General features: G+C 45.9%; 1 protein-coding gene across 3 annotated transcripts in view; it reads right to left on the reverse strand.

Annotated features, from left to right (window-relative positions):
- Positions 1-241: 241 nt before the first annotated feature.
- C13H20orf194 (chromosome 13 C20orf194 homolog) overlaps positions 242-13,459 on the reverse strand; it is a 173,251-nt gene continuing 160,033 nt past the window's right edge. For all 3 annotated transcript variants that reach the window (XM_027559349.1, XM_027559347.1, XM_027559346.1), the window contains 6 exons: positions 11,689-11,795; positions 11,298-11,372; positions 6,761-6,966; positions 5,524-5,589; positions 4,198-4,291; positions 242-3,634 (listed from right to left, as the gene is read on the reverse strand). In XM_027559349.1, the coding sequence (XP_027415150.1) occupies positions 3,522-3,634; positions 4,198-4,291; positions 5,524-5,589; positions 6,761-6,966; positions 11,298-11,372; positions 11,689-11,795 (661 nt within the window). In that variant the 3' untranslated portion in view covers positions 242-3,521. The remainder of the gene's footprint in view (positions 3,635-4,197; positions 4,292-5,523; positions 5,590-6,760; positions 6,967-11,297; positions 11,373-11,688; positions 11,796-13,459) is intronic.

Genomic DNA, 13,459 nt, shown 5'->3' on the forward strand with positions numbered 1-13,459 from the left:
GATCTGGAACTCTCAGAGAGTACCCACCCCAGGCCAAAGTGGCCTCTTATGAATTGTATTCATGGCAGCAGTGGCTCAGAGCTCCGGGGAGGGGAGTCAAGTCCCCAGGACCCCTCCTGCAACAGCCCAAACAAAGAGGCGTTCCCAGGGAAGCTGCAGAGAGGTCCCCAATCCCAGGCCACCTCTTCAATCCCCAAGAACACTTTGGGACCATAGCAACAGGCAACTACTGGAGGCCCTGCTTATTCAGTGACAGTTTATTGGTCCTTAGCATTACATCTCAGTTAACAAGGTAAATTCACATACACAACTGCAAGTAAAAACATGAAAATAATATAAAAATAAATTGAAAGCTACTCTTATATATTTACTGAAGTAGTGTAATAAATACTATAATAAGCAAAAAGCTTCAATCACACAATTGTTTCACTGAAGTTACAGTAGTGTTTGTAAATAGTTTTAAAATTTAAGTTACAAATATTAAAGCACTGAAAAACTAGTATAAAAGTCAATTTTGGCACATAAGTGAGCTCTTCTGTCATTAGTATTTGACAACCTGGGACGATGAGGAAGCCATTTCTCACCTACTTTTTGAGGTACAACTATCCATCTAGGTCAGCAACATGGCTGGAATACTTAATAGCTTATAGTCTTTAACTTTTCCCTTTTGAGAAGCCTGAAGAGCAAACCCAGAGCTTATTACTGTGCAAAAGTTTTCAAAATCCTAATAGAATTTAGGAGGGTACTTTTTGTGACCCACAGGGCCTAGTGTCTAGGCCTCAGGTCAGAGCCCCCAGGGCTCTGTGGGGCCAGTGCCACTCCTTGCCAGTGGCCCCTTCCTAGGGTGATCCCTTTTCTCCAATATCTGCCTCCTCTTTCCAATCAAAAAAAAAAAGAAAAATCCCACATCAAAATGTAAAATAACCTATAACTTCAGCGACTTCAACATTATCACACTCACTCGGGGTGATATAAAACTGAAGCTGCTAATAGGAAAGTTGGCAAAAAGCATTAAGCTCCTGGAGAACTTTGCCTGTCCCTGGGAACCAATGTCTCTGCTGGATCCCTGGTATCCACTTCTAAGGTCAAAATGTCAAACACAGTGTCAAGACCCTTCCTCTAGAGACAGCCTAAGACACCACACCTCCACCTGGAGTGCCCAGAAGCATCAAGTGGATATTAAACTTCACATTAAAAACCCAGAGGCCCCAAAGGTTCCAGAAGGAGCAGTGTGGGGAGGAAGCACCCTTCCAGTCTCAGTTCTCAAGGAGCTCACACAGTGCACCACAGTGTGCCTATTTACCAGGGCACAGCCAGTGTGCCCCAAGGAATGCCCTTTCGCCAGTGTGCCCTTCATACTCCCAAGTAGGCTGAGGAGTATCTATGGAAGCCTCAGCCAGTTTTGCCTTTTTGGCTTTGAAACTTAACCTTTTGACTTTTTTCAATCACAGTTTCATATTCAAGTTGAGGTAATCACAGTTTCCCCTCTAACAGGAGAGGAATTGGGACAGTGGGGCAAGTTGGTGAGAGAGCATTTCTATGGACAATGGTCAGAAACCAAGACCACCAGGAGGTATAGCCCCACACAGTGTTTAAGACCCACTTTTATGGGTGGGCTTCCGACCTCTCTTTAAAAACTCTTTTGTGTAGCAGCCAGGAAATGGCTCAAGCTCCAAGAAAGAGAGCATTCATTTAAATGTTCACAGCAATCTACCTGAGGCAGATGGCCTGTTGTTCCCCGACCCCAAACCTCCCCACCCCGCTCCCCCCACCAGGCTGCTCAAGTTTGAGTTTTTAAAAAGAGCTCGGTAGAGCTAAAGGAAGCTACAGTAACTCATTGCTTATCTCATCAATTGCACTTAAGATCTTGGTTATTGATTCTGAAGCAGAGGAAGGCCTACTGTGGACCCCAGCCTCTGGCCAGCTAGAAGTGAAGGGCTCCTAGACTGGGGCTCCACATGTGGGCCTTTGTCACCAGCAGCTTTGGAGCTGGGACTGGAGCACATGGGTCTTTTCAGAAGCCTTTCTTCATGCAAGAGTTCTTATTAAATGGTATTTGGAGTATTGTTCATTTGGCTTCAAATGCAAATTTTTTTCTAACATTAAGTACATTTTACTAACAAGCCCTTAACAACTGCTTTACTACTTGCATGCAGGCCTCTGTGTGACAGATCACATGTGCTCCATCGTTTTTCTCTCTCTTCTGTGCCAGGGCCCTTTCTAAAAAACCCCTCTACGTTACTAAAAACTTTGCTGGTTTTGCCTATGTGCTCCTTTCTAAGGCATGCAAAAAAAAAAAAAGTGAAATTCAGAAATCATTTACAATCTAGGCAGCTGAGGCGCTGAAGTCCTAACAGACATCACATAAGTGACCTCTCTCTTCCCTGTACTAATTCTGGAAGTCAGGCATGGGATACACTTGAAATTCCCCTCTGCTTTTTAGTTCAGCTGGAAAAAAGCTACTAGAAGGAATTCTAACTTCGATATTGGAAGGCTCTGAAATTCCTGGTTCTCAGGAGCCAAACTAGTCCAAGGCCAGCAATGATGCCTGGGGACATGAGTTGCCTAAAGGTTGGGCTGAAAACCAGGCTTTCCCTGGCAAGACTGAGGGGAGGTATGGGTGCCAAAGACTGAATGCCCTTTAAGTGAAGATGTCCCATAAGCGATCAGAACCCTGGGCCTAAGACTATGCAGTTGAAGGACACTGCCCTTAACAGTGAGGCAAGACACTGCCAGCAAGGCCTGAGCAGCAGTTTTTCTCATCCCAGAATTATTAGGCAAACCAGACTGATGACATGAGCAGAGCTCAAAACCGATCCCAAGGCGGGCTGCTTGTGTCAATTCAAAAGCCACACTTTTGGAAAGCAACAAGTCTTTCTCCTCAGTTTAGTCCATAAGGGAAATCCCCTCATTTTAGAAGAAACTACTGATCTCAGTCCAAGCTGCTGGCTCTGATGGTTGGGATTGGCCAGGGCTTGTGCTGCGTCCTCCAGGACTGGGCACAGGGTCAACAGGGACCGAACCTTCAATGGAAGGGGCTGAACCAGGGAGGCAGGCATTCCACTGGGGAGAAAGGCTCTCCTGGGGCAGTGTCTGAAGCCTGAGGCCTGTGGTGGCCCAGGCCCCGCAGCCATGACCACAGTTTGGACAGCCAGGATTCTTTGTGTATCAACAGCTACTCTGTGCAATCCAAATGCTTCTCCCCACCCTCACACAGTGCTGCAACAGCCCAAAGAAAATACTGTTATCAGAGACCCAGAGGTCCTGGACTGCCAGCTGCAAACGAAGGGAAGTATCTGTCTGCTCATCCTCCATGAGGACCCCCCCACCCTCACCCCGCTGCCAAGTATCAGTGGTGCAGGTGATGCTCTTCAGCGCTGTATAGAGAATAAAGACAACATGCACTCAAGCAGCACACAAAGGCCAAGGAGAACAAAGACAGCCCTCTAGGGAGAGGCCTTTGGAAGAGCTGAAGTTAAGACATCCCGTTTTTCAATGTCCATCTCCAAGGTCTTCTTCCTCTAGGGCTTCTGCTCAAAGAGGTCGTGATACTCCTGCTGCTCCAGCTCACGGTTATACTTCTCAATTTCCCGGTTGGCTTCTTCCACGTAGTCATTCATGAACTGGTCCATGACTGGCACCTCATTAAGGAAGAAAGCTCTGAGCCTGGGGGCCAAGGGAGCTGCCCAGGCCAGAGGAATCTGTATAGGCTGAGTGACTGCTCAGCCTGTACAGAAGGTACCTGACTGGCTTTTTTATATACTGGCAGCACCACAACTACAAAGAATGTGACAGTGTGACAGAGACTGACACAGGGCCCTTCCTAGCTCCTAGGAATGAGCCCTTCCACTTTCACCAAACACAGCAGCACCCCATCCACCTTTTTCACAGATTAACTACTATAATCAGACCCAGTCTCCAGCTTGTAAATTATGACTCCCTGATGACCACAGGATGTTACCACAGCTGCATTTAAACTACAACCCACAGAGTAACCTCAGCTATCACTGAATGAAGGAGAAATGTAATTTTAATGACTGTAAAAGGACAAAATGAAAAGTCAGTCTCTGTGGCTTGCTGTGTATTCCCGAACCCACCCTGCACCAAAGGCTGGGCTGTGATGGCTCTAGCAGACACCCTCTTTACAGCTAGGCTTTCACACCGCCGCAGCCTCTGTGCATCAGATTCCAAGGATACGTGGGTGAAAATCAGTCTTGTCACCAAAGAAGTTGACAAACTGGGTGCCATTATAAAAGTAGCCTGCAGGCAGGGGGTCCAGGTGGCGTTTCACCTGTACGAAGAGAGTCTTGTTAGAATTAAGTTGACCATTTCCTATAATTCACTCATTCATTAAAAACAAAAACAGGGATTTCCCTGGCAGTCCAGTGGTTAAGACTCTGCGCTGCCACTGGGGGTATGGTTTGATCCCTGGTTGAGGAATGAAGATCCCAAATGCCACAGGGCAACTAAGCCCATACATCACAACGAGAAGCTTGTGCACCTCAACAAAAAGCCCATGAGACCCAGTGCAGCCAAAAAAAGATATGCCAGGGAATTAACACCATCACACCATCCCCAAGCAGCCATCAAACAATGAATGAAGGCTCTCCCACCTCTCAGGGAGGAACTCTGGAATTCCTAATGGGATTAAGCCCCAGATGCCCACAGTGGTACTGGTTTGACAATACACCCTTCTCTTCTCTCTCTTACTTTCCCACTTTCCTGTTGGTAGCTTACAGAATCACTTCCCAAATAAACTACCTTCACTCAAATCCTTGTTTAAGGTCTACATCTGGGGAAGCAACACTGCCTGCCTTCTGAAGTGCCCTCGGTCTCCTCACCAGGAACATGCAGAGTTGCCCAGGCTTTGGAATTAAGAGATCTTTCTCAAGTCCACAGCAGGGGCTCCTGGAGGTCCAGAGTCCTGCCCGCCTGCCCATCACTGGGACTGGTGACACAGCTCATGCAGACACCTGGACTCTCTGGTCCTTTTGGCCTTTGCCCCCAAGCCCATCAGGAAAAGGCTTCAGTGCAGATGCAGACTAGGGCAGAGCCTGGGAGTCAGCCTGGAGTCTGAGCGGGTTCCTCAAGGAGCCTTTTGCTCTGGCCTCAGTATTCCACGACCTGCCCATGAGCAACTTCAGGATCTAGACAGTTTTTACCTGGGCACTTGCTGGTTTATATCTAGGACAGAGGAAAGGTAGGGGGAAAAGACTTCTGCAGCTGCTTGAACAGGATGATAAAACAGAGCTCCATGTCATCTGTTCCTCCCACAGGCACTGGGTTTTCCTCAATCTCATGACCACATCAACACCAGGGGTCACCTGTCCTTCTCGCTGAGGCTGCAAGGCCAGCTGAGCGGAGGTTTCTCTTTACCCAGCTTCCCTCTGCAGACTGAGAGAAGCAGGACCTCCAGCATGTCCCAGTAACAGCCACCTCACTCAGGAATCCTAAAGGACAGAGCTGTGCAAGAACCGCCTTGGGACACTGAGGGGACTTAGGCCTCCAAGACAGAGTACTCACATGAATGTTCCTGATCTCCTGCTGGGTCAGCATCCCCCTGGTCTTCAGGGCTTTCCTCTGAGGCTTCTGTGCAGAGAAGTAAAGGCGGGGTTAGGTCCCAACCGAACTGATGGAGTACATGGAAGGGTGAGGGTCAGAGCTGGGGGGCTGGTTACGTGACTTAGATGCCAGCAGAGGGGGAAGCACAAGCGCTGTCATGGCCTGGATGTAATACCCTGCCTGTCAGCCCCTGGAGAGCACCAATTTCCCCCCACAGAGTCCTACATGCCAGGGGGTAACAAGTGGCAGAATCAGACTGATGTTTTTGTAAATAGGTATGTTTCTGCCTCTTTGAAGATTCTCAATCCTAAATCATCCCACCAGTGACAGACATGTAGACAAAAGGACTGGAGGTCTTATAGTCCAATACCATGTAAGAGTTTTTCCCAGTGACAATAACAGCCACTGAGTCTGAGAAAGACACAGTCTGCAGGCAGCCTTCCCGCCTTAGTATAAAAGACAGGTCCCAACCTGGCATGTGCAGGAGACCTGGGCTGCAGCCAACTTTATTTCCAGAGTTCTAGGATAAGCTAAACCTCAGACCATGTGCAGAGGCTTAGCACCTGAAGCTTGTAGCATATTAGATGATTTTAACTCCAGTTCAGATTTTTTCCTTTGTAGTACCGAACTAATGATGCTTGTTCATATCTACAGGCAAGCCTCCTCTTCCCCATACGTCTCCCTGGGGCCTCTGCTGTCTATGCTTGGAGTCTTGGTTTGCAAAGGGCTCTAAGCATATCTTTTTGTATCTCCATTCTAGAGACAGAACCAAAGTACAGGAGATGCTGGGCTCAGAACACAGGAGAGGCTATGAACTAGGTTCAGCTAAGAAGACATTTTGAGTTTAGTACACTAAGCTCATCCAGGGTCCATACAAAACAACTAGGTTTCACCTAGGTCCTGGTTAAGCCACCTAATAAGTAACTCCAGTCTGCCATGGGAAGTAGAAATGGGAAATGGCTTTCAGAACCCGGGCTCACAGGATAGTCAATGAAACAATTCTGCCTAGAGTTTGCCTCAGGGGCTCCCTCCCGCTCTCAGAGTCCCTGAAAATGCTGGCTGAGCCTGTGACAGGTGAACCAGTGGTGAGAAAGCAGGGAGAGGGTTGGGAGCGGGGGTGGCTTCTGCCTCAGAGCCAGTAGCAACCCCTAAGTGTCTGGTGATATTGGTACCAGATCTGTTTGGGCTTCGAAATCACCTGCTTAGCCGACTGCCGCAGCCAGTCCTTGACACTTTCTTCCTTCAGAGAGCAGCCTATGAACACGAGGTAGCATTCCTGCTGCCCGCTGCTGCTTTGAGGTGAGGTTCTGGAGTCAGGGGGTGGTGTGGGTCCCTCCAAAACTGGCACGATACTCAAGGAGTTGGCCAGAGTGTTGTGGCAGACCTCCATCATCCTCTCAGAGTCTGTAAGGAGAACACTTTAGTCCCCGAGACCCTGCCCCTAAAGGTTAAGGTCACAGTAAGACTGTGGTAGTGCAGCTGGGTTGGGGACAGATTCCCAAGACATGCTGGAGGGAAAACTGATGTGACTGGCAGCAAATTAGAAAGGATGAAGTAAGAAAGGGAGGAACTATGTAAGTTTCTAGCTCAGTTGATTGGGTGATCAGGTGGACACCACTAACCCAGAAGGGGATTACAAGAGGAAGAAAGTTTGCAGGAGGGAGGAGAAGAGTCTGACTCTGCATCTGTGGCATTTGAAAGACTGTGGGACCCTGAATGGGAGAAACCTACATAGTCATTAGAAGAAGGGGATGGCTCAGGTCACTCCTATGGAAGAGACAGTTGAGGAGAAGCAAGGAAAGCCGCCTTGGTACAGGTAAAGAGGGTGGGTTTCAGCCAAGGCCTGAGAGGCCAAGGCAAGAGGGCATGCTCAACAGTACAAGTGCTAGAGGAGGGTCACATGGTGAAAGGAAAGAGGTGACTGGGTTTATAGGCCGAGGAGCTGGGGGCTAAGATTTACTGGAGACACGAGAAAAGGGTAATGGTCCCCAAAAAGGCATGATAAGAACTCTAAAACAAAGAGAGGTTTACACCTTGAACAAGAAAGGGGTCAACAGTTGGTCTAAATAAGGAAGAAAATGAGACGATGATAGGGCAGACGGAAGATGAAGGCATGAAGACCACTGAGGCAGGTTGGGGGCTGTCTGTTGAAGCCTGAGTGAATAGGGCTTGAGTAAGGGGCTTACAGAGAGGGGCCGAAGTTTCTGATTCAATAACATAAACTAAGCCAAAGGTTAAGGACCATGAGAGATTCTTTTATACAGACTCTGTCACCTAATTTTCCTATCTGAACTCAGATGATTCCATGCTTACAACTCTCAGTGGTTCCTGCTGCAGACATTCCTGGTTGCCTGCCCAGCATCCTCTTCCCCCAATATGAATTTCCCATGGTCAATGTCAAGTTGACCTTGGCCAATGACAGAAGTGCTGAGGAACTGATAGAGCCACTCACAGGAATAGCCAGCCTCTTCCATCAGCTGGGTGTTCTGTCTGGATGTGATGCCTAGCCTCTAGCACTACCTGGCAACCGTGAGGGGTGGAAACCTGAGGAAAAGCTGACACTAAGAATGGAAGCACACAAAAGCCATGTATTACCTGGGTCTTTAGTGGTCCTGCTACACTGCCAGACCTCCTGACTTCTTGCTGTGTAGCTAACACCTGCTAGTTGAGCTGGAGTTTTCTGTTGTAACTACCAAAGACACTGTAACCAGACACACTCCCTTACATCCTCCCCTAGGCCCCAGCCACAGTAAACTCTTTTTGGTTCCTGAAATATGCCCTTTTTGCCTCAGATCCACAGCAAATGCTCCTTTTCTCTGGAGCATTCTCACCTTTTCCAATGTTGAGTTGACTAGCTCCTTGTTTTGACAACTTCCCTGAACCCCAGTCCAGGACTGACTGACTTCAGGTTGCAAGGGCTCCAGTGGTCAAAGGCTGTTAAACAGGTCTGCTGAAGGGGAGGAGAAGCAAAGTAGAGGGCTTGAAGACTCTACCAGAAACAGATCCAGAGCCAGAGAGCTCAGCATTGGGGTAGCTCCTGGTGACAGGGCTATGAGGAAGCCATGGATGGCTCAAGAGGGGTGCGGTGTTAAAGTCTCTAGAACAAGGAAGTCAAGGAGCTGTGAGGAGAGGCCCTGAGCAGGTGCATGCAGGGGCAGGAAAACAGATCTTCCACTGCAGAGCAGAAGGGCCTGAAGAAAGATTGGTATCCTGAATGAAAGGGAAGACTGGAGGAGCCTGATGGTGTAAGATCCAGAGGGGAGGGTTTTTTTTTTGTTTTTTTTTTTTTTGAGAGAGTCTAAGAGGCATCTTGATGGATCATTGCCTTGTCATGGCGATTGGGCTTGCATAACTCAGTGAAGCCTATAGCACATTGAATACCTATAGCACATTGAAGAATTAACACCAAAAAAAGATGTCCTTTTCATCACAAGGGATTGGAATGCAAAAGTAGGAAGTCAAGAGATACCTGGAATAACAGGGAAGTATGACCTTGGAGTAAAAAATGAAGCAGGGAAAAGGCTAATAGAGTTTTGTCAAGAGAACAAGCTGATCATAGCAAACTCCCTTTTCCAATAACCCCAGAGACGACTCTACACATGGACATAACCAGGCAGTCAACACTGAAATCAGACTGATATATTCTTTGCAGCCAAAGATGAAGAAGCTCTATAGAGTCAGCAAAAACAGGACCTGGAGCTGACTGTGGCTCAGATCATCAGCTCCTTAATGCAAAATTCAGGCTACATTGAAGAAAGTAGGGAGAAACCACTAGGCAATTTAGATATGACCTAAATCAAATCCCTTATGACTATACAGTGGAAGTGACAAATAGATTTAAGGGATTAGAACTGGTAGACAGAATGCCTGAAGAACTATGGATGCAGATTTGTTACAATGTACAGGAGGCAATGACCAAAACCACCCCAAAGAAAAAGAAATGCAAGAAGGCAGAGTGGTTGTTTGAGGAGGCTTTACAAATAACTGAGAAAAAAAGAGAAGTGAAAGGCAAGAGAGAAAGGGAAAGATATACCCAACTGAACGCAGAGTTTCAGAGAATACCAGGGGAGATAAGAAGGCCTTCTTAAATGAACAATGCAAAGAAACAGAGGAAAACAACAGAATGGGAAAAATTAGAGATCTCTTCAAGAAAACTGGAGATATCAAGGGAACACTTCATGCAAGAATGGTCATGACAAAGGAAAGAAATGGTAAGGACCTGGAAAAAGCAGAAGAGATTAAGAAAAGGTGCCAAGAATACACAGAAGAACTATATAAAAAAATGACCTGGATAGCCATGATGGTGTGGTCACTCACCTAGAGTTGGATATCGTGGAGTATGAGGTCAAATGGGCTGTAGGAAGCATTACTACAAACAAAGCTAAAAAAGGAGACAGAATTCCAGCTGAGCTATTTAAAATTCTGAAAGATGATGCTTTTAAAGTACCGTAATCAATATGTCAGCAAATCTGGAAAACTTAGCTGTGGCCACAGGACTGGAAAAGGTCAGTTTTCATTCCAATATCAAAAAAGGGCAATGCCAAAGAATGTTCAAACTACCATACAACTGCTCTCATTTCACATGCTAGCAAGGTTATGCTCAAAATCTTTCAAGCTAGGCTTCAGCAGTATGTGAACCGAGAACATTCAGATGTACAAGCTGAGTTTCGAAGAGACAGGAACCAGAGCTCAAATTGCCAACACTTGTTGGCTCATGGAAAAGTAAGGGAGTTCTAGTAAAACGGACTTCTGCTTCACTGACTATGCTAAAGCTTCTGTGTGGTTCACAACAAACTGGAAAATTCTTACAGAGATGAAATACAGACCACCTTACCTGTATCCTGAGAAACCTGTATGTGGGTCAAGAAGCAACAGGTACCTCCAATTAAAATAAATAAATTAAAATAAAAAAAAAAAAAAGAAGCAACAGGTAGAACCAGACATGAGACAACGGACTGGTTCACAATTGGGAAAGGAGTATGTCAAGGCTGTATATTGTCACCTTGCTTATTTATTTATTTACTTTGCAGAGTAAATCATGCAAAATGCCAGGCTGGATGAATCACAAGCTGGAAAGATTGCTAGGAGAAGTATCAACAAGCTCAGATATGCAGATGATACCACTCTAATAGCAGAAAGTGAAGAGGAACTAAAGAGGCTCTTGATGAAGATGAAAGAACAGAGTGAAAAAGCTGGCTTGAAACTCAACATTAAAAAAACTAAGACCATAGCATCCAGTCCCATCACTTCATGGCAAATAGAAGGGGAAAAAAATGGAAGGAGTGATAGACTCTTTGAGAGTACCATAGACGGCAAGGAGATGAAACCAGTTAATCCTAAAGGAAATCAACCCTGAATATACACTGGAACGACTGATGCTGAAGCAGAAACTCCAATACTTTGGTCACCTGACGTAAGGAGCTGACTCACTGGAAAAGACTCCGATGCTGGGAAAGATTGAAGGCAAAAGGAGAAGGAGTGGCAGAGGAAGAGATGGTTAGATAGTGTCATTAATTGAATGGACATGAATTTGAGCAAACTCCAGGAGATAATGGAGGACAGAGGAGCCTAGCAGGCTATGTAGTTCATGAAATCGAAAAGAGTCAGACACAATTCAGCAACTGAACAACAAGAGACATCAGTGGTCTGCTAAGCATCAGCGGAGGCTATGAAATCACATTATGAGATGTGATCATTCCACAGTGCAGAGCTCCCAAATTCAAACCCCCAGTTACCTGAGAACTTCACTTTGCCCAGGATGTGGTAGATGTTTCCAGAGAATGGACTCGGCTTGATGGAGGACTGAATTGCTGGTGGAGGAATAGGACAGGGCTGTTACTTATCTGGGGGCAGAGACCAAGGCCAGGGCAGCACAGCTGGGAGGGTTAGGCACTAGGAAAGGCGCCTCCTCTAGGGTTCACAGGTACTCATACCAGTTCCTCCCCCAGTGGCTCTGCCACTGTCCTCAGGGGATGGGATGCCTGGGTCCTCAAATTCCTCTGCCTCCTTTCAGACCCAAATGGTGAGAAGAGACAGCACACTGAATATCAAAATGGTGCCAGGAAGTGGGGACAACTCTGGGGCACTCTTTTACCAGTGCTGGGACATGTTCCAGTCAAGGCTTACCTTTACACTTGGCCACAAAGCGAGTCTTCTCCAAGGGACGACCAAACCATACACAGATCTGAACCATCAATGGAAAGACTGATCCAGCATCAAATTTACCTTCATACCTTAAAAGGTTTAAAAAATTATAAATATAAGTAATTGGGGCTTTGAGTGTTATTATATACTACATTCGATAGAACAATGTATTATCGTATTTGAATTCTCCCTTACTCATATGCCATTTTGTGTACAAAACACCTATTTGAAAGCATTTATGTCTCTTTCATTGTGAATTGGAAAGCATGTTTGCCCCTTCAGAGAAGGAAGAGCGGACTAGCAATTTCTTTGGACTAGCAATTTCTTCAAGTCAAAGACCTCTTCTACTTTTGAAGCTTTCAAGTATCCCAGCTGGGATTAGGGGTCCCTCCTCATACCCTTTGGCTCTTACTCAGGATCCCCTCCCACTTTCTTCCGGGCTCCCACTATGCCAATTCCAGTTGAGCTATTTCAAATCCTAAAGGATGATGCTATGAAAGTGTTGTACTCAATATGCCAGCAAATATGAAAAATTCAGCAGTGGCCACAGAACTAGAAAAGGTTAGTTTTCATCCCAATTCCGAAGAAGGGCAATGCCAAAGAATGCTCAAACTACCGCACAATTGCACTCATTTCACATGCTAGTAAAGTAATGCTCAAAATTCTCCAAGCGAGGCTTCAACAGTACATGAACTGAGAACTTCCAGATATTCAAGCTGGATTTAGAAAAGGCAGAGGAACCAGAAATCAAATAGCCAATATCCACTGGATCATAGAAAAAGCAAGAGAATTCCAGAAACACATCTACTTCTGCTTCATTGACTATGCTAAAGCTTTTGACTGTGTGAATTACAAAACTGTGGAAAATTCTTAGAGATGGGACTATCAGACCACCTTACCTGCCTCCTGCAAAACCTGTATGTAGGTCAAGAAGCAACAGTTACAGCCAGACATGGAACAACGGACTAGTTCAAAATTGGGAAAGAGTACATCAAGGCTGAATATTGTCACCCTGCTTATTTAACTTATATGCAGAGGACATCACGAGAGATGCACGCTGGATGAAGCACAAGCTGGAATCAAGATTGCCAGGAGAAATATCAATAACCTCAGATATGCATACGACACCACCCTTATGGCAGAAAGCAAAGAGGGACGAAAGAGCCTCTTGATGAAGGTGAAAGAGTAGGGTGAAAAAGCTGGCTTTAAACTCAACATTCAAAAAACTAAGATCATGGCATCCAGTCTCATCACTTCAAGGCAAATAGATGGGTTAACAATGGAAACAGTGAAAGACCTTATTTTCTTGAGCTCTAAAATCACTGCAGATGGTGACTGCAGCTACAAAATTAAAAGACGCTTACTCCTTGGAAGAAAAGCTATGATAAACCTAGACTGCGTATTAAAAAGCAGAGACATTACTTTGTCAACAAAGGTCCGTCTAGTCAAGCGATGGTTTTTCCAATAGTCATGTATGCATATGAGAGTTGGACCATAAAGAACACTGAGCATTGAAGAATTGATGGTTTTGAGCTGTGGTGTTGCAGAAGACTCTTGAGAGATCCTTGGACAGAAAGATCAAATCAGTCAATCCTAAAGGAAATAAATCCTGAATATTCATTATAAGGATCGATGCTGAAGCTGAAGTTTCAGTACTTCGGCCACCTGATGCGAAGAGCCAACTCATTGGAAAAGACCCTGATGCTGGGAAAGATTGAAGGCAGGACAGGAAGGGGATGACAGAGGATGAGAT

This window comes from Bos indicus x Bos taurus, chromosome 13 (genome assembly GCF_003369695.1).
Source record: "Bos indicus x Bos taurus breed Angus x Brahman F1 hybrid chromosome 13, Bos_hybrid_MaternalHap_v2.0, whole genome shotgun sequence".
NCBI classification, from domain to species: domain Eukaryota; kingdom Metazoa; phylum Chordata; class Mammalia; order Artiodactyla; family Bovidae; genus Bos; species Bos indicus x Bos taurus.